At 50.0% G+C, this 21,349-nt stretch overlaps 1 protein-coding gene across 3 annotated transcripts; it reads right to left on the reverse strand.

The window, feature by feature from the left end:
- Positions 1–390: 390 nt before the first annotated feature.
- CHST6 (carbohydrate sulfotransferase 6) lies at positions 391–18,340 on the reverse strand. Of its 3 annotated transcripts, XM_073015581.1 has the most exons (4): positions 17,775–18,340; positions 14,035–14,190; positions 5,470–5,544; positions 391–3,869 (listed from the first exon to the last, which is right to left on the reverse strand). In XM_073015581.1, the coding sequence occupies exon 4, from the start codon at positions 3,851–3,853 to the stop codon at positions 2,666–2,668; it is 1,188 nt and encodes a 395-aa protein (XP_072871682.1). In that variant the 5' UTR covers positions 3,854–3,869; positions 5,470–5,544; positions 14,035–14,190; positions 17,775–18,340; the 3' UTR covers positions 391–2,665. The 3 variants fall into 3 exon arrangements, with proteins under 3 accessions (XP_072871682.1, XP_037864181.2, XP_007992285.2); XM_038008253.2 differs by lacking the exon at positions 14,035–14,190; XM_007994094.3 differs by lacking the exon at positions 14,035–14,190 and having other exon boundaries at positions 5,470–5,576.
- Between the last annotated feature and the right edge of the window lie 3,009 nt (positions 18,341–21,349).

The following is a 21,349-nucleotide window of genomic DNA, read 5'->3' on the forward strand; positions in this document are numbered from 1 at the left end:
CCTCAGCTTCCTGAGTAACTGGGATTACAGGTATGTGCCGCCACACCCCGCTAATTTTGTATTTTTAGTAGAGGAAGGTTTTTGCCATGTTGGCCAGGCTGGTCTTGAATGCCCGACCTCAGGTGATTCACCCACCTCGACCTCCCACAGTGCTGGGATTACAGGCATGAGCCACTGCATCCAGCCAAGTTACCCGCTTTTAAGGTATTTTGTTATAACCACCTGAACAAGAACAAAGAGAGATACTCTCTAAGCCACGTAGTACCCATTCATAAATCTGGGGTTTTAAATACCTTCCTCCTATTATTGTCACGAGAGACAGATTCAAGTTTCATTGGGTTGAAGCTTCTAAAGCTGGAAGGAACCTAAAATGAGCTTCAACTTCAAGGCTAATGTGCCTCTGCTCCCTCCACATAAAGCAGAAAATGTCAGATCTCCCTTGCCCTGCCTGCTTTGCAGGGACGATGTGGCTCCACAATCCAGGATCCCCCCATCTATGGCCACAGCCAGGATGAGGATCAGAAGCTGGTGACCACCTGCATCCCTCCTGGTAGCTGATGGCAACCGTGAGGGAAACTGCCTCATTTCACAGGTAACAGGGTCAGAAGCTCTGGTGGCATCCAACACAGTTCCCAGACCAGCTCTGTGTTCCAGTGTGACTTGGGTTCATTTATGTGGCTAACTCAGCTTCCCCGTCCTTTCCAGAGGTTCCGTGAGCTTTTCTTTTAAACATGTACCGGATACTTACTGACTCTCATTTCCTGAGCTTGGGACTAAACCCTATACACATCCAGCATTCCTTTACTAAGCCCTTTTGCCCCCAGAGCTAGGAAGTGTAGCTCACAGGCAGGGATCATCCTTTGCTCTCCTCCAAGGCCTGGCCCGGAAGGACCAAGGGAAGACAGATCCAACCCAGAGCCATTTCCCTTCCAACCTCTTGGCAAGCCTGATGAGTTCCACTTCCCCCTGACGGGCACACCTGCCTTCCAGGCACTGATCCTGCTGTCCCCGTCTTGCTCTGCCACTCACTATGCCTGGCTCTCTGCCCAGCCCTCCCCAGCCTTCTCTCCCCCTACCTTTCCCACTTATTGCCTCCCTCCAGGCCTGTCCAGGATGATAAGCTCTGGTCTCAGCATTCAAAGCCTCCTCTATCTGTTGTGGGTGGCAAGCCACCCAGGTGCCAAGGCAAGAGACCGAGGGCACGAGCTGTTCCAGTATAATAAAATACATAAAATAAGAATAGTTCTACTAGATAGAGATCATAGATATGATTATATACGAATATCATTCATCATGAGTTTGTAGCAATTACTCTTTATTCCAATATTATAATAATCCTTGCTCTACAATTATAACCTAGGAAAATCCAGGCCATACAGAGATAGGAGCTGAAGGGGCATGGTGAGAAGTGACCAGAAGACGTGTGAGCCCTCTGTCATGCCCAGAGGGGGCCACCAGAGGGCCCCTTGGTCTAGCGGTAATGCCAGCGTCTGGGAAGACGCCTGTCACCAAGCAGACCGTGGTCTAGTGGTAGTCAGAGCTAGACATCAGTCAGGCCCGCCCACAGTTATCGGGAGGCCTAACCGTCTCCCTGTGATGCTGTGCTTCAGCGGCTACGCTCCTGTTTCACTTTCATGTACACCTGGCTCTGCCCTCTAGATAGCAGTAGCAAAACTAGTGGAAGTATTAAAGTCTTTGATCTTTCTGAAAAAAGCATAGGAGAAATAATGATGTAAGCTGCCCTCTCTCCACCTCGGCTACCTAACAGGGAAGGGCCCCCTGTCCGATGGACATGTGACTCACGTGACCTCATCAATCACTGGAGATGACTCACACTCTTTACCCTTTAGCTTTGTATCCAATAAATAACAGCACAGCCAGGCATTCAGGGCCACTACCAGTCCCTGCATCTTGGTGGTAGTGGTCCCCCAGGCCCAGCTGTCTTTTATCTCTCTGTCTTGTGTCCTTTATTTCTACGATCTCTCGTCTCCGCACATGGGGAGAAAAACCCACAGACCCAGTAGGGCTGGCCCCTACAATCTCTCAGCTGTGTCCCTGGCCATGACTCTGCTTGCTCTTCCCGAAAGCAATTAAAATGGGAAAATCTGACCCTTCTCACCCAGGAGGCAGGGCCTCTCCTCCCCACTGGAGCCCCAGAGCAAAAGCTCTCTCCTCCCTTCATCCTCCTTCTCACCATGTGGTTTTGGACAAGTCCTTTCACTTCTGAGTTTTGCCATGTGTGCATGTGTGCATGTGTATGTGATGTACAGACCTTTGGAGTCTTATCACCACAGTGCCTCTCCACTCCCGGCCAGTGCTAGGGCACCCCCTCAGCTGCTGCAGGATGTATCCCCAGAAGGAGAGAGTTAAAGGGGAAGAAAGCCCTTGAGTAGGAGCCAAGTCATCTGAACGCACACCCTGTGCCCAGAGGAGGTAGGGGCAAGAGTTGCTTTCCATGAAGAGTGAACCTGAGGAGAAGGCAGTTCCAGAGGACTCAGGAAAACCAATAATCAGGAGAGAAAGAAACGTGCAGTCCTTGCCTACTTCAGGGGGGTGCCACGAACTCCTTGGTTAATATAGGGACCTGCTTCTCCGTGCGCCCCAGCCCCCTCTGCACCATGCACTCTCCTCCTGGACCTGGCACCCGCTACAACTGTGGCCTCCACTAATGCCGGAGGTGCGTGGAGGTGGACGATGCCCAGGTAAAGCCGTTCAGGCCTCGTGGCAGCACCAGATCAAGGGCGAGGTTGCGCTGCTCGTCCTCAGAGTATACAGGCCGGTAGCCCAGCAGCTGCAGGGCACCAGCGCACAGTTCCTGCACGCGGCGGATCTTGGCAAAGGGTAGCGCGTGGCGCCAGGCCTGGGAGACGTTGAGCGCATTTCTGGACGAAGTCTTGAAGGCTTCGCGGCGTGCACCAGGTCCAGATCCGTGGGTGATGTTATGGATCCAGGCCTCGAGCTGTGGTGTGAGACTCAGCCCGGTGAAGGCATAGAGCGCACGGATTTCTGCCAGCGGCTCCCGCGCCAGGTCCTCGAAGCGCACTAGGCGGTAGCGGCCGCGCAGGAAGGGTGGCGGCTTGAGTGTGGCGGCCTCGGCGATGCGTACGTGGCTACGGCACACCTCGCGTACCACGCGCAGGCCGGGGTCGGCCTCTACCCACGTACCATTGGTGCCCAGCACGATGCCGTTGTCACGCGCCAGAGCCTTGGCTGTCTGCTCCCGGGAGCGCAGCACGGCCCGCGGGTCGCGCACCAGGTGCACGATGCGCAGGTTGAGCGCGGGGTCACTGAGCAGCGGGTAGAGCACCTGCAGGTTGAAGAAGCGCACCTCCTTGAGCACCACGTGGCTGTAGGAGCGGCAGGCCTCCCGGGCCAGGCTGAAGGGCTGCCGCGCGCACAGTGGCTTGCACACCGCCTCGCTGCTGATGGCGCCTCGGGGAAAGGCACTGCAGGCGGGTGGCGAGCACAGTGCACGGCTCACGGCCCACTGGAAGAGGTCGGACAGGTTGCGGCGCCAAGGCAGATAGGCATCAAACACGTCCATGTCGCACAGGAAGACGGAGCGCACCAGGTCGCGCACAGCCATGTGCAGCGTTGCGGCGCTGCCCTGCGACAGAGTGGTCCACACGTGCCACGCCGGCTCCATTAGGTAGAAGACATCGGGGTGCTGGCTGAAGAGTTGGCCCACGAAGGACGAGCCCGAGCGCCACGAGGACAGCACCAGCACATGCACGCGCTCCTCGCCGCCTGCTGGGGACGAGGGCCCTGGCCGGGAAACCAGAAAGAGGAGGAGGAAGGTCTGCGCCAGGAGGAGCGCGGTCACTGCTGTGCTGGAGACTCGCGGCAGCCACATGCTGACTGCTGGGGGCCTTAGGGAGGAGAGCGCAGCGGTTAGGGGCTGCAGCCTGCACGCCCATCCCGTGCCCCACTGCCCAGTGCCTTCAGGGAGCAGATTCGACCACCAGACCAGAGCCTCCCATGAACATGATGGTCTCAGTGGGGCGCTCTCCCGGAAATGTGGCCTTAAGACATAACTCAGAATCCAGTCTAGCTGAGAGCAAAAGTACAAATGCAGAATGCGGTCAGAAATCTGTCTGTATGTGAGTCCTACCTTCTTAGCTACCTACCCACATTACCATTATCTATTTGGAGAGGGAAATATATTTCAAACGGAATTCCTGTCTTTTGCTTAAGAATTCCTGTGAGGAAACTCTTTTAGGTTGTTGAACTGACGGGCGCTCTGGTGGACGTCACAGCACCGCCAGGCTCCCTGAGGCTCTTCCACTCTGTAGTCTGTGATCTTTCCTCTAACTTTCCACACTACACTGACATACATAGCCTGTGATCTTGAACCAAATATTGGATCTCTCCATGACTCAGTTTACCCATCTGTAAAAGGGGGATGATAGCAGCACATAACACAGGATTTGGGTGGATTATTGGGCAATGGGAAAATGTTTGAATATCCTGGATGGACAGGAGGGACACGCAGTAATGTCCCTAACTGAAGAGTGCCCTTGCTACAGTGTGTGCTCTGCATTGTATGATTTTTTGTTTAAAAAGACAGGTATAACTTTTCTTATGGAAAATAACTTTTCTTATTGAAAATAAGCAAACAGGCAGGACGCGATGATTCAAGCCTGTACTCCCATCACTTTGAGAGGCTGAGGTGGGAGGATACCTTGAAGCTAAAAGTTTGCGACTAGCCTGGGCAACATATGGATAGCCTTCCTGTCTCTACAAAAACATTAAAAAAAAAAAAAAAAGAAAGAAAGAAAAGAAAAGCCAGGTGTGGTGGTGTGTGCCTGTGGTCCCTGCTACTCTGGAGGTTGACGTGGGAGGACTGTTTGAGCCCAGGAGTTTGAGGTTGCAGTAAGCTTTGATTGTGCCACTGCACTCCAGCTTGGGCGACAGAGTGAGACTCTGACTCAAAAAATACAATACAATATCAAAATGAGCAAATAAGGCCAGGCACAGTGGCTCATGCCTGTAATCCTAGCAATTTGGGAGGTTGAGGTGGGCAGATCACCTGAGGTCAGGAGTTCGAGACCAACCTGGCCAACATGGTGAAACCCCATCTCTACCAAAAACATACAAAAATTAGCTGGGCATGGTGGCGCATGCCTGTAGTCTCAGCTACTTGGTAGGGTGAGGCGGCAAAATTGCTTGAACCCGGGAGGCAGAGGTTGTGGTGAGTTGAGATTGCGCCACTGTACTCCAGCCTGGGCAAAAGAGTGAGACTCTATCTCAAAAACAAAAACATGAGCCAATAAATAAAGTGGACAAAGAACACCAACTGTTGCCATCACTGGTGGGGGTGAAGTGCTGAAGGCAGCATGGGCTCCAGAGGGAGGGTGTCCTGAAGCCCTGTGGGTTCACAAGGAGACCAGCTGAGGCGGAGCTGGCATGGAGCCAGAGAAGCAGAGAGGTGAGAGCAGAGTACTGTTCCGGCCAACTGAGGGGACTCACCACTGTCCAGGGCTGCTGGGAGAGCTGCAACGCTGATCATAAATCCATGGGAGATGATGATAGGCTCCTCAGTACCTGGTAAAGCAGGATGGCGATGGAGTCACACTCTACAGGGGAAGATAGCCCCAAAAGTGACATAACTTCTCTGAGGCTCGATTTCCACTTCTATAGAATGGGATTTGCAACATTTAACCTCTTAGGGCTGTTGTGAGATGCTGCTGCAAACACCTATGAAGAGGGGACCTGGGAAAGTATTCCTTACACACATGCCCCCATTACTGTTACTGTCCCTGTGCTGAGCTACTGTTTGCAGAGAAGGAACCCCCTCCACCTGGGGAGTCTCCCCCAAGAGGAGACACCCATAGGCTACCTACTCTTCCAATCCCAGTATCTCACAGGCCATCCTCTGGCCTCCAACAACCAGCCCTTTAGTGGACCTTAAGAATGTCGTATAGGTCGGGTATGGAGGCTCACACCTGTAATCCCAGCACTCTGGGAGGCCGAGGCAGGCGGATCACCTGAGGTCGGGAGTTTGAGACCAGCTTGACCAACATGGAGAAACCCCAACTCTACTAAAAATACAAAATTAGCCAGGCGTGGTGGCGCATGCCTGTAACCCCAGGTACTCGGAAGGCTGAGGCAGGAAAATCACTTGAACCTGGGAGGCAGAGGTTGTGGTGAGCTGAGATCATGCCATTGCATTCCAGCCTGGGCAACAAGGGCGAAACTCCGTCTCAAAAAAAAAAAAAAAGGAATCTCACGCATGTCTCGCAGGGTGGAAGGAACACTGGGCCGGCCTCCCACATTCCAAGGTCCCAAAGTGTTCTTCTCTTTGCACCTGTTGCTTCTGCAATGATCTCAAGACCGGGTGACTTTGGAAGGGAGGGGCCTGGAAGTATTCTCCTTGCTCCTGCATCCTTTGCTCCCTGCCTTCCCCACTCCCCTGTCCAGGTCACCACTGAGAGAAGCCAGGGTCTAACTTGGGAGCAGATCCCATTTCTGCCCCTTCCCCTCATCAGGAGGCAACAGGGGTGGGTGGAGGATGCCCAGCAGCTCTGTCACCAGCCGACTGCACAGCCTTTCTGGGAAAACCTGGAAGACAGGAAGAATAGCCACTCATCTGCTCTGCACATGATCAACGCTCCTCCAGTGCCAGAGGGCTGACGATGGTTGGCTTCCTGCCAGTGGGGCACCAAAAGAGAAGGGAACTCATTTTCTGACTTCAAGTGCTAGGTACTTCAAGTCCACAGGATGACTTAACTCAGCGGGCCCTGAGGGGGGCATGATGATGTCAATTTTTCAGGTGAAGGACTGAAGGCTTGGAGAGACAGCAAGAAAGCTGGGACCCCAGGACTCCTGTTCCTAAGCTCCTGGCACTTCTGATCCCAGGCTGTGGGCCTCTCCTACGTGTGATTGCTCCCTGCAGAGTGCAGGACCCTGCTGCTCTGGCCCAAACACAGTTGTCCTGGCCAGCCCAGCTCTTCCCTGGGTAGGGAGGATCTTGATCCCAAGCCAAGGTATTTGTTACCTGTGTTCCAGGAAAGCCAGAGGTCTTTTTAAGTGACTCACACACTACAGGAACTGCTATGAGATCCTATTACTGAAACTCAAGAACTAGGAAGGTGCTTGAATCATGCTATGCCACAGAGTCTCCAGAAGACCAGTTCCCAGCTGGGAGCATTCTGGTAGAAGCCTTGCACTCAGCACAGTGCACATTTGGGACCAGGGTTCAACATGAGGAAGAAAAAGTCAGGCAGGCCCTGTGATAGGTACTTTTGTCTTCATGATTAAATGCTATCATCCCAAGTCCCTAGGAGGCAGAAATGACCATCCCTGTCTGTTTTAACTGAAGCAGTGGGGCTCAGAGACGTGAATACCCAGTGAGGAGGAAGGGCAGGGGCTTAAATCCAAGAGCCAGCCGGGTATGGTACTTCATGCCTGTAATTACGGCATTTTGGGAGGCTGAAGTGGGTGAAGTGCTTGGGCCCAGAAGCTCAAGACCAGCCTGGATAACATGGCCAAACCCCATCTCTACTAAAAATACAAAAATTAGCCTGGTGCAGTGGTGCAGACCTGTAGTCCCAGCTACTCAGGAGGCTGAGGTGGGAGGATTGCTTGAGCCTAGCAGGCAGAGGTTGCAGGGAGCTGAAATTGTGTGACTGCACTCCAGCCTGGGCAATGGAGAGAGACTGTCTCAAAAATAAATAAATAATAAATAAATCAACAGGCCGGGTGCGCGGTGGCTCACACCTGTAAACCCAGCACTTTGGGAGGCTAAGGTGGGTAGATCACCTAAGATCGGGAATTTGACACCAGCCTGACCAAATGGTGAAACTCCGTCTCTACTAAAAATACAAAAATTAGCCAGGCGTGATGGCAGGTGCCTGTAGTCCCAGCTACTCGGGAGGCTGAGGCAGGAGAATTGCTTGAACCCGGGAGGTGGAGGTTGCAGTGAGCCGAGATCACGCCACTGCACTCCAGCCTGGGTGACAGAGTGAGACTCCGTCTCAAAAAGTAAACAAACAAACAAACAAAAATAAATCCAAGAACCAGACTCTCACTGCAGGGCTCTGTAGTGGGTGTCACAGTCCTGAGCCTTTGTCCGGTACCATTTCCCATCCTGGAAGGCCTATCTCCCCCTTGAAAGTCTTCCCTTGATGAGGGGCACATATTTATTATAGTTTAAGTTTTAGAAAAGATAACACATAGAGGTTGTATAAAATTCTAAGCCAGGCATGGTGGCTCCTGCCTGTAATCCCAGCCCTTTGGGAGGCTGACGCAGGCAGATCACTAGAGGTCAGGAGATCGAGACCAGCCTGGCCAACTTGGCAAAACCCCGTCTCTACTAAAAATACAAAAATTAGCCGGGTGTGGTGGCAGGTGCCTGCAGTCTCAGCTACTCAGGAAGCTGAGGCAGGAGAATCATTTAAACCTGGGAGACGGAGGTTGCAGTGAGCTGAGACTACACCACTGTACTCCAGCTTGGGTGACAGAGCGAGACTCCATCTCGAAAAAAAAAAAAAAAATCTCAAGGTACAGATGAGGGCATTGTCAGCTCATGTTTCATTTGTGAAGACAGGAAAAGAGGCCACACTCCCTGGGCAGACACAGCCCCACACCAGAGCACAAAGCTAGTCAGGCAGAGGAAGTGACATTTCCTATCTCTCATGCCCTCTTCAGCCCTCCAACCTCAGAGGCAATTCTGCTTTAAATTTCCAACAAGTAATTAGTGGGGATGATGGTGATGATAACGATGATGAAAATGATCATATGTTTTTCAGGAGAAGGGTGGAACTAAAAAGTACAAGAGGTCATAAAGGGAATAGAAAGTTCTGTTTCTTGTTTTGGTACCCAGGAGCACCCTAAGCAGTGGTCCTTCCTAAGTCACAGAAAATTTTTTTGACATTAACTCTTTTTAAAATTTATTTTTGTCAAAATACTACGCATAGCTTGAGAAAGCATAAAATATGCCTGGAGGCCAGGCACAGTGGCTCATGCCTGTAATCCCAGCACTTTGGGAGGCCAAGGTGGGAGGACCTCTTGAGCCCAGGAGCTCAAGGTTGCAGTGAGTTATGATCGTTCTACTGCTCACCAGCGTGGGCAACAGAGTGTAACCCTCTTTCTTAAAAAAAATCAAAAACCTAAAGCCACAGCAAAACACTGCAGCTCATAGCTGAAGCTCACAGCTCACAGCTGAAGTACTGAGAGTACATTTCCTTTCTTGTTTTTTCTTGTTTCTCTCAGTTTTCCTTGGGGCTAAATTGCATTAGATATTAGAAAGATTGAAAGAAAAATTTGAAAGATGTGAAAAGTAGAACAAAAAACATAAATGACAGATAAAGGCTGCAAAATAGAGAAAAGATAAGATCAGCAGAAGATTCAATCCAGGAAAGTCAGTGCTCAGGATCCCGATCCTGGCGGAGCTAACAATCAAGTTGGGGCCATTGAAGACACATCTGGTTACGTGACGGTCAAGGGACCTGATGGTGTCCCAGTGGATGGCCTGGACATTCAGTTGCGGGAGGGTCACGTTGGTCCTGGCTTCTAGCCATCCTTCTCTCCTGGATTCTAGCAAAGTCCCCACCTGGTCTCCCTTCAGTCCATCTTGTATAGTTGCCCCCAGAGGTGCCTACACCACACATCTGATCCTGCCATTCTCCTACTCAGTAACCTTCAGCTTTCCAACCGTATCTCCCATATCCCAGGCTTCAGACAGCCGGGAATCATCCCTGTTCATCAAACAAGCTCTATCTCTCCCAGCTCCCTAACTCATGCTACGAATGCCCAGCCCTGACTCCCATTGGGAGGCATCTCAGCCTCGCCTGCAGCCGCCTCCTCTGCAGCTGTCAACGCATGCCCCACTCTGCCCTGCACTGTACTTTGCTTTCTCTTCTAGACTGTGAGCAACCTGGAACTTTGGATTGTGGTTTTTTGCAAGTGAACACCTGTTTTCTAGTGACCCGTGTGAGGATCGGCACTGCACAGGTACACTGGACATGCTTGGTTCTGTCCACTCGGTACCTGTTTTTCCTTCTCATAACAGTATCTAGGCTTTTCCCTGGGGAACCCCCCTCACCCACTCAAAAGTACATGTGGCTCAGATGGGGCTGATCCACCACTCCCGGCTCCTAACGGTCATGTGTCCCAAGACAGGCTCATGTCTATATTCCACACACTGACCCTGTCCCCCCAGCCCACACAGAACTATTGATCTAGGAATGGGACATCTGCTCAACTGCAATTCTGGAGTTTTGCTGATCAAAAGGGAAGAGGAAACTGTCTGTGTGTAAAAGTCAACACAGAAGAGAACTCAGCAGAGAAAGTTCACAGGCAAGCCGACAGCATCATCTAAGCATTTGGATCCAGTTGTGCAAGGTTCACCCATGGACCCCTCAGCTGAGGGAAGCATTCGGTTTCTGCTTAAGTCCCTGGGAGATGAGTTTCTGACACTTACACCCAAGAGTGGTGATTAGATAGTGATAGTGAAACCCTTGGTGGGGTGAGGTGGGAAGGGTGCAGGGGGCTGGCCCTGCTCTGTTTCTCTTTGACAGTGCTAATTACATGGGTGTGTTCAGTTTGTGAAAGTTTACCAAGCTGTGCTTTCATTATCTATACTCTGATGAACGGCATACTTCGATAAAAAGTGAAGAATCCTGACTGAAGAAGATAGTGAGTCATGTTAAGGAACGTCCCAAACACCGAATGAGTAGAGGACGTGAATAAATACTTGCCATTGCAATCAGATACCCTGTGGTCCACATCCAGAGGGAGGAATTCCCCAACAGCCCATATGGCTTTCTGCCGAGCACCTTAAAGTCATCTTCTTCTAAACATCCCTTACCATCTCTTGGTCTGAGAGATCTAGGAAGGAGCTATAGTTCTCCCCGATTTGCAAATGGGAAAAGCAAGACACTGACCAAGGATGGTTGTCCACAGCAGGGTCGAGCTGGAGCCCAGGAATCCTGGCTCTCTGGGCAGCACTCACTCCCAGCCAAGCTCTGTCAGCCCTCGACACAGCAGCTCCAGGCTGGGCGTGGTGGCTCACACCTGTAATCCCAGCACTTTGGGAGGCCGAGGCGGGTGGGTCACCTGAAGTCAGGAGTTTGGGACCAGGTTGACCAACATGGTGAAATCCCACCTCTACTAAAAATACAAAAATCTGGCCAGGTGCGATGGTTCACGCCTGTAATCCCAGCACTTTGGGAGGCCGAGGAGGGCAGATCACGAGGTCAGGAGATCAAGGCCATCTTGGCTAACACGGTGAAACCTGGTCTCTACTAAAAATACAAAAAATTAGCTGGGTGAGGTGGCAGATGCCTGTAGTCCCAGTTACTTGGGAGGCTGAGGCAGGAGAATGGCATGAACCTGGGAGGCAGAGCTTGCAGTGAGCCAAGACTGTGGCCACTGCACTCCAGCCTGGGCAACAGAGCGAGTCTCTGTATCAGAAAAAAAAAAAAAAAAAAAAAAAGAAAAGAAAAAGAAAAAATACAAAAATTAGCCAGGCATGGTGGTGGGCACCTGTAATCCCAGCTACTCGGGAGGCAGAGGTAGGAGAATCACTTGAACCCAGGAGGCGGAGGCTGAGGCGGGAGAATGGCGTGAACCTGGGAGGTGGAGCTTGCAGTGAGCCAAGATCATGCCACTGCACTCCAGCCTGGCAACAGTGTAACACTCTGTCTCAAAAAAACAAAACAACTTCAACAACAATAAAAAACCCAAAACCAAAACCACAACAACAACCACAACAACAAGACACAGCGCCTCTTCCTGTTACCAGCCTGTCCCAGCCCTGTTCATAGAATCTAAAGGAAAAAAATGTAACACTAGGTGTAGATCCCAGGTTTAGATTTCTCTGTTTAGAGTTGGCTGGAGGCCATCCCTGTTCAAGAATCCCAAAGGCACCTGGGCACGGTGGCTCACGTCTATAATCCCAGCACTTTGGAAGGCCGAGGTGGGTAGATCACCTGAAGTCAGGAGTTCGAGACCAGCCTGGCCAACATGGTGAAACGCCATCTCTACTAAAACTACAAAGATTAGCTGCCATAGTGGCAGGTGCCTATTTGTAACCCCAGCTACTCCGGAGGCTGGGGCAGGAGAACTGCTTGAATCTGGGAGGCGGAAGTTGCAGTGAGCAGAGATCACGTGCCGTTGCACTCTAGCCTGGGCAACAAGAGCAAAACCGCATCTCAGTGGCTTTGAGGCATCAACAGCTACCACTGGGGCCAAACTGCTCTAGTGGAGCCCTGGGCATTTGGAAGGGGGAAGGCTAACAAGGAGCGAAAGAAAGAGGAAGAGAGAAAGAAAACAGAAAATGAGGCAAAACATAAAGCAAGGAACATAAAACATAAAACATAGGCTGGGTGTGGTGGCTCATGACTGTAATCCCAGCACTTTGGGAGGCCGAGGTGGGTGGATCACCTGAGGTCAGGAGTTCGAGACCAGCCTAGCCAACATGGTGAAACCCCATCTCTACTAAAAATACAAAATTAGCTGGGTGTGGTGACACACACCTGTAATCCCAGCTACTTGGGAGGCTGAGGCAGGAGAATCACTTGAGCCCAGGAGGCGGAGGTCGCAGTGAGCCTAGATCGTGCCACTGCACTCCAGCCTGGGCAACAAGAGCGAAACTTTGTCTCCAAGAAAAACAAAAACAAAAACAAAAACAAAACATAAAACATAAAGATGGAAGATGAGTGTTCACGGGGGGCAGAAACAAGGAACCCCTGCAAACACCATCTGTGAGGGTTTCCTACATGCCCAGTCTTTCCCATCCATTTTCTGATTTGATCCCCACAGCAACCCTATGACACGGACCTGATGATCATCCCTATTTTATAGATGAGGAAAGTGAGGCGTAGAAAAATTAAGGGAGGCGGGGCATGGTGACTCACCCTGTAATCCCAGCACTTTGGGAGGCCGAGGCGGGCAGATTACCCGAGGTCAGAAGTTCGAGACCAGACTGGTCAACATGACGAAACCCCATCTCTACTAAAAATACAAAAATTAGCTGGGCGTGGTGGCACGCGCCTGTAATCCCAGCTACTTGTGAAGCTGAGGCAGAAGAATCGCTTCAGCCTAGGAGACGGAGGTTGCAGTGAGCCCAGATTGTGCCACTGCACTCTAGTCTGGGCAATAAAGCCAGTCTCTGTCTCAAAAAAAAAAAAAAAGGAAAAAAGAAAAGGGACTTGCCTGAAGAATTCACACAGTGGCTGTTGAGTCAGAGTTGGAAGCCTAGCAGCGTAACCTTGGAGCTCTTCCATACGTAGTGTCAAGTGAAAAACACAAGTAACAAAGCTGACATATATATATACTTTTCTCCCATCTGTGGATGTTCTTAGATGTGCGTGTATTTTTCACACAGTTGGCTGGGTGTTAAAAATACACGAATATCAAAGAACACCCACAGATGGGAGAAAACAGTGGCAAATCATGTCTATAACTTGGGACTTGTACCCAGAATATAAAAAGAGCTCTTACAACTCAACACGAAATGGGCAAATATCCTATTTAGTTTTTTAAGAATGAGCATATTTAAGAAATATAAGAATAAGTAAATTTAAGAATGAATAAAGAAAAAAATTAAAATGAGTAAAGGATTTGAGAGACGTTTCTCTGAAGAAGATACACAAATGGAAAGATGCTCGGCCAGGCATGGTGGCTCATGCCTGTAATCCCAGCACTTTGGGAGGCTGAGGCGGGTGGATCACCTGAGGTCAGGAGTTCGAGACCAGCCTGGCCAACATGGTGAAACCCTGTCTCTACAAAAAATGCCAAAAGCTAGCCAGGCATGATGGCAGGCGCCTGTAATCCCAGCTACTTGGGGTGCTGAGGCAGGAGAATCGCTTGAACCCGGGAAGTGGAGGTTGTGTTGAGCCGAGATCGTGTCATTGCACTCCAGCCTGGGCAACAAGAGTGAAACTCCAACTCAAAAAAAAAAAAGGAAAGATGCTCAACATTTTTAGGCAGTGGGGAAATGCAAATTAAACCACAATGACAAGTCACTTTCCACCCACTGCGAAGGTTGCAATTTTAAAAAAGTAATTATAATAAATAATAAATAATTACAAGTGTTGGTGAGATGATGGAGACGTGGGGGTCCTCATAAAGTGGGAATGTCAAATGGTGCATTTCCTAAAGAAACAATTTGGTGGTTTCTCAAAAGGTTGAACAGAGTGACCATATGATACAGCAGATCCACTCCTGGGTACATACCCTAGAGAACTGAACATATAAGCCCACATGAAAACCTGCTCATGAATTTTCACAGCAGCATTATTCATAATAGCCAAAAAGTGGAGCCATCCCTAATGTCTCGTACATATTATACATATACACATATATACATATATAATACATATATATTATATATGTACATTAAAAAATATATTTATATATTATGTGTATATATATTTATATATATTATATGTATATTATATATATAAACTTCAACATACATGAATTCTATCTCAATAAAGCTATTATTTTAAAAAAATACAAAGTATGGGAGATGTACACTGAAGTTTGGTGTTTTTCTATGGCCAGTTTACAGGTAATTTATTTTATTAGTGCTTCGCTGCATTTTCCAGATAGTCTATGTCAGATTTTTATTACAATGATAAAATACAATTACAAAGATTATTACAATGATAAAACCAGAAATTTCTAATCGGTTAAAGGAGGCTGAGGTGAAGTTTGTCTTTCTCCAGCTATCACTGCAGAGAGACACGTGCCTGCAAATCCATCTCCCAGCCGACCTGAGTACCCAGTTAGCCAGAGAAGGCCAGGGGCATGAATTACCCACTCTGCACTAAAAGTTGTCAGAGCCCCCAAGCACACTCTTAACCCCAGGACTGTGGGCTGGGCCAGGCTGTGGCTGAAGCTGTGCCTGGCCCCCAAGCCCTGGCCATATCTGCCATCTCTGCCAGTCCTGGTGATGCGGCTGCATGGCATCCCCCAGAGGCAGGGGGCTGGGACTGCAAGGCCCAGATGCTGATGGGGAAAACAGATCTGCCTTCAAGAATCTACTGGGAAATGAATTCTAATTAGCCTGGGAAGCGAGCTTCAAGCCTCCCTGGCTCAGAGCCACTGCCCTGGGGCATTTCTGAGCGGATGACCAGATAGCAACACACGAACCCTTTTCCCTGGCTGGGAGCTTTAGGGATCCTCACACTGCAGTTCACACAGCAACTGACTTGGTCTAAATTGTAGTACGTTACAGCTGGAGGCCATAAGGTCTGAGGGCTCCCCACTTCTCGGCAGCAACACACGCAGGGTATGGAGTGGGATTGTACTTTTAGCACATTCGCCTGTTTCCCTAAGTATTGACAGAGTCCTCTCATTACAGGGATAATCTGGAAGGTTCTCTGGTTTATTAACCATTTATTTTAATTACCTTATTTTTAAAAAGAAAATCATTCTTTCAAATCAATAACAGAAAGAAAAAGGAAGAGACTATTTTAGAAGAAAATAACAGGCTGAGGGCAGTGGCTCATGCCTGTAATCCCAGCACTCTGGGAGGCCAAGATGGACAAATCACCTGATGTCAGGAGTTGGAGACCAGCCTGGCCAAACACGGTGAAAACCCCGTCTTTACTAAATATACAAAAAATAGCCGGGCCTGGTGGCATGTGCTTGTAATCCTAGCTACCCAGGAGGCTGAAGCAGGAGAATCACTGGAGCCTGGGAGTCCGAGGCTACAGTGAGCTGAGATCACGCCACTGCACTCCAGTCTGGGTGACAGAGCGAGACTCCTTCTCAAAAAAATAAAAAACACACAAAAAAACAGTAAAATGCAACATGTGGACCTTGTTTGGATTCTGATTGGAAAAAAACATCTGCCAGGAGATACCCTAGAGGTAATCAGATATATTTCGATATTGACTAATAGGTGATATTGAGAAATTATTATTAATACTATTATCACTATGCAGGACAATCTTGTTCATGTATTTCTGGACCCATCTCCCCTCCTAAGACACTAGAAGCAGAATTGGTTTCTGTCTCATTAAAGACAGTAGGTATAGAGTACTGAGGTTAAGAGTGTGAATCCCACTTGACCATTTACTGCATGATCTTGTGCAAGTTACTTCTCTCTGTGCCTGCTTGGTTAAAAAAAATCTGTAAAGCCAGGTGTGGTGGCTCACACCTGTAATCCCAGCACTTTGGGAGGCGGAGGAGGGTGGATTACGAGGTCAGGAGTTCGAGACCAGCCTGACCAACATGGTGAAACCCTGTCTTTACTAAAAATACAAAAATTAGCCAGGCGTGGTGGTGTCTGCCTGTAATCCCAGCTACTCAGGAGGCTGAGGCAGGAGAATCTCTTGAACCTGGGAGGTGGAGAGGTTGCAGTGAGCCGAGATCATGTCACTGCACTCCAGCCTCGGTGACAGAGCGAGACTCCATCTCAAAAAAAAAAAAAAAAAAATTCTGTAAAGTGGGGGAAACAACATAACCCAACTCGTGGGCTTGATTAAAAGAGTGAGTGAGTGGATATTTGTAAAGCAGAACAATGTCTGGCGCACAGTGCATTTATGAGTATTTGCTTAGGAATCTTCCTGGGCCACACTTATATTCTGTGAATCCAAGGGAAAGTCTTTGAACCAGGAAAACCCAAGGACAATGGCTCTACCAGATTCAGGTGCCCCAGTGCCCCAGCAACAGAATGTGGCAGGCACACGCAGGGGCCCCACAAGGACAAACAAAACAGAAGACGCTGGACAGTCACGGCTAGAGGCCTGGCTTCTTTTTTTTTCTGAGATGGAGTCTCGCTCTGTTGCCCAGGCTGGAGTGCAGTGGCACAATCTCAGCTCACTGCAACCTCCGCCTTCTGGGTTCAAGTGATTCTTCTGCCTCAGCCTCCCAAGTAGCTGGGATTACAGGCACTCGCCACCATGACCAGCTAATTTCTGTAATTTTAGTAGAGATGGGGGTTCACCATGTTGGCCAGGCTGGTTTTGAACTCCTGACCTCAGGTGATCCACCTGCCTCCATCTCCCAAAGTGCTGGGATCACAGGCGTGAGCCACTGCACCTGGCTTTAGAAGCTTGGTTTCTGAAGCCGGATTGGGTTCAGTCTGTCTCTACTACCAATGAGGGGTGTGACTTTGAGCAAGTCACTCTCTGGCTCTCCGTGCTCCAATTGACTCTGTTTGTAAGACAAAGGCAGAAAAGTCCTGGCCTCCCAGGCTGGAGAGGAGCCCAGCCCCGGCTGCCCCAGCAACACAGCACCCTCAGAGGCCCTCATACTTGGCCCACGCGCTTGTGGGTTTAAGTCAGCCGAGTCCTTTCTGCTCTTCAGGCCTCAGTTTTCCTACCCTCAAAAATGGGAAACTTGACTGCCTTGCCTCTGTGAAGGAGGGAGGAGAAAGGAAAGTCAACATTTGCTAGGCACCTGTCCTGAGGCCCAGAGGGCCTGTCCTGAAGCCCAGGATGAAGCCGTCAGAAGCAGTGACGCAGGACTCCAATTCCCCTGGGTCTGGTTCCAAATCAACCCACCAAGCTACTGTTTCTCAGTAATTCTATGGAAAAAGCCGTTGGAAAGCTTTTGAAAGTCATGTCCTTTGGAACTCAAGTATCGAGACAAAAGGAGTTCTCCCCTCGCAGTGAGGATCCCCCTGCGCAGCTGAAGCCTCAGCAAGACTTCCAAACCGGCGCCAACAGTGGCGATGCCCTTTCCACGTTGCTGATGGAAAAGCCACCCCTAGTTCTTCCCGTCACCCCAGGTCTCTGGTGCAGGACAGAGGAGCCCGCCCCCCAGCCGACCTGAGTGTGGGGACATCCCCCGTAGAGAGTGAAGAACCAACGCACCTCAAAGCTTGGTGGCTCTGCCCGAGCAGGAGCGGCACGGTGGGGGACGCCTCCCTCCCTGGGCTCAGCAAAGGCTCCCAGAAGTCGTCTCTTCCAAGTTCCACCGCACAGCCAGCTTTTTCTCTTCACTGGGAGAGTCCGCAGGGGCTGACTTGCTCCTTAAGGTCCCAAGACTATTAACGGACACCCGGTGAGGCTGGGAAAGGGACTCTAAGAGGCATGGACGAGAGTTGGGGGGGGACCAATCCACTGGAAGCTCCTGGAGACTAGAGGCAGAGCCAATCTGGGAACAGGGCAGGAGTCCCAGAATGGGATGTTAAGGATGGAGGTGCCCTGGGGCTACCACAGGGAAGGACGCGGCGCAGAGCTCCCTCCGGAGCCCCGCACTGCGGCCCGCGCCCTCTACTCCCCGCGCGCCGGCCAGCAACCCTCGGTGCTGACCTGCGCAGCGCGCCCGAGCGCACACAATGAGGCGCTTTCAGACGTGGCTGCGGTCCCGGGGTGGCCGGCGGGAGCTAGCGAGCTACGGGAAGGAAGGAGCCGGTTGGCCCACCTCCCCGACCGAGGGGCCACGCCTCGGGGGAGGGGCGCTGACCAAGGGCGGGACAGAAGGGCCCAGTGGGGCTGGGGCCCTGAGAGGCGCACCTTTTAGCCAAGGATGTCAAGGGGCGCTGGCAGGGTCACCTCTCATCTGACTACGAATGAACGTTGTACCCCACCCCACCCTAAATCCCCAGAGAAGGGAGGCTCCTGGGAGAATAAAAGTCCTAGCGAAGGAAGTCGAATCTTAATCTTGGCCCTCCTCACTCTCGGGGGCATCCTTGAGGGGAGGTGACTTGGAATCCAAACCCTTCCCAAGGCCACGGCACCTGGATGACACTGGATGACACAGGGACCCGGTGCAGTGTCCCAGCTGGGAGGGGCGGATAGACCAGGTGATCTTAGGAGCTGGACCCGCAGCTTTTCCCCTCCTCCTGCACATTCCCTGCCCTAGCCTAAGCCCAGAGGCGCAGGCTTCATAGCAGGTCCAGATGAAGAAATGATACGTTTCAACAAATAAGATATTTCCAGCCAGGGCCGGGCGCGGTGGCTCACGCCTGTAATCCCAGCGCTTTGGGGGGCTGTAGTGGATGGATCACGAGGTCAGGAGTTCGAGACCAGCCTGGCCAACAGGGTGAAACCCCGTCTCTACTAAAAATTCAAGAATGAGCCGGGCGTGCTGGCAGGCGCCTGTAATCCTAGGTACTTAGGAGGCTGAGGCAGGAGAATTGCTTGAGCCCGGGAGGCGGAGGTTGCGGTGAGCTGAGATTGCACCACCGCACTCCAGCCTGGGCGACAGGGCGAGACTCTGTCTCCAAAAAAAAAAAAAAAAAAAAAAAACTCCCCCTTACAAATAATGGCAGAGCCCAGGCATCTAAAAAGGATGACACATTTCAAGGTCTTGTTAAATAGTGATGGGATCTTAAGAACTCCCTGCTGCTGGGAGAAGAAATGAGCAGTCTTTCTCGGTTGTGGTTTGACACGATAAATTAAGATTCTTAACAATGGTCATAAGCTTTTCGGATTGGTAATTCCTTTCTAGGATCTATCTTAAGGAAATAAACCAGAAACAAGGATTTATGTACAGGGTTCACGTAAGTGTTGCTCATGATTTTGATATTCATTTTTTTGAGACAGAGTCTCTTGTAGCCCAGGCTGGAGTGCAATGGCGGGATCTAGGCTCACTGCAACCTCCGCCTCCCAAGTTCAAGTGATTCTCTTGCCTCAGCCTCCTGAGTAGCTGGGATTACAGGCGCCCACCACCATGCCAGGCTGATTTTTGTACTTTTAGTAGAGACAGGGTTTCACCATGTTGTCCGGGCTGGTCTCGAACTCCTGAGCTCAGGTGAGCCGCCCGCCTCTGCTTCCCAAAGTGCTGGGATTACAGGCATGAGCCACCATGCCCGGCCTGTTCATGATTCTTAAAAAGTTAGAAATAGTGTACAGAACAGAAAGATGTGTGCCAGAAGGCCAACCATGATAACTCTGGGTAGGAGATTGGCCAGCAATCATTATTTTCCTTAGGATCATGTAATGTACATTTCCTTAATGGGCATTTAGAAGTTATCTGGCCAGAAAGATCCAAAACCTCTTTACAAAGCATGAAAAAGGAGAGGGGGAGAGGACGTGGAGAATAGGGTAAGAGGGAGGCAAAGAGATAGAATTGCTTTAATGAGCTGCAAGATGGGCACTCAGTGGGGCATTAGACAACTCACCTGCTTTGGCAGAAACTGGACTAATCATTTGGAAGAATTAGGGATTTCTCTCCCACAAAAAAATTCAATAATTATCTCAAATATGACTGATCTATGGCTTCAGCTCAGTTGATAAAATCCTGTATATTTCTTACCTTTCTTCCTCCTGCAACTATGCTGTGTGGTTCAGTTTCAGAAGCTACCAACATATGCTCTGTAAATAATTTGATATTCACCAGACACAGTTGTAATTTTCCAACCCGTGGCTTCCATATGCCATGTGGATTCCACTAAAACCTAATATACTTGGGGTTGGACCAGGAAACTTTTGCCAAGGAGCTAACAAAAGCTCCAAGGTCTTTGGGCAGAGCCCTGGCACAGCAAGGCTGTTGGTGAGTAACTTGGAGAAGTGTGCTCAACTTCAGCCTTCCCTATTCTTCCTCCCTCCAAAGCCCTGCTTCAAAAATAGCTAATACAACCTTCCATGTTGAACATTTTAATTAGCTTTAATTAGAAAGCTACAGAACATAACAGATTCTTTATACAAGTTTTGCATTCAAATAATTTAATAAAATGCAAACCAAAGTTTATACATCTCTTTAGTCATCTTTCCATGTTTCATTACCTTTTGGGGATTTAAACCACAAACAATTTTTCATTTCAGTCTTAAGAGATGGGGCACACTGGCTCATGCCTGTATTCCTGGCACTTTGGGAGGCTGACACAGGAGGATTCCCTGAGGTCAGGAATTCAAGACCAGCCTGGGCAACATAGTGAGAACCCCATCTTTAAAAATAAATAAATATCGGGGACCGGGCGTGGTGGCTCGAGCCTGTAATCCCAGCACTTTGGGAGGCCGAGACGGGCGGATCACGAGGTCAGGAGATCGAGACCATCCTGGCTAACACGGTGAAACCCCGTCTCTACTAAAAAATACAAAAAAACTAGCCGGGCGAGGTGGCGGGTGCCTGTAGTCCCAGCTACTCGGGAGGCTGAGGCAGGAGAATGGTGCAAACCCAGGAGGTGGAGCTTGCAGTGAGCTGAGATCTGGCCACTGCACTGCAGCCTGGGCGACAGAGTGAGACTCCGTCTCAAAAAAAAAAAAATAAAATAAATAAATAAATATCAAGAAAAAAATTTAGGCATCTAAAATAGCCTGAATATTAAAAAAAGACAACAGGGACAGTATTAGGGAATTCCTCTGCTTGAATACTTCAAAATAGCTTTGTTTCCAAAATTGTTTTTAGTCAGCCTAAAGGAAATGGGTGCTGGAGATGGATAATGATCTCCAAGGTAAACTGAGACACACACTGAGGGGTGTGTTTCCGGGTGAACATGAAG

Source organism: Chlorocebus sabaeus, chromosome 5, assembly GCF_047675955.1.
Source record: "Chlorocebus sabaeus isolate Y175 chromosome 5, mChlSab1.0.hap1, whole genome shotgun sequence".
Lineage (NCBI taxonomy): Eukaryota > Metazoa > Chordata > Mammalia > Primates > Cercopithecidae > Chlorocebus > Chlorocebus sabaeus.

Excerpts from the sequence above, each read along its gene's own strand:
- CHST6 (XM_038008253.2), bottom strand. The coding sequence starts at position 3,853 with ATGTGGCTGCCGCGAGTCTCCAGCACAGCAGTGACCGCGCTCCTCCTG.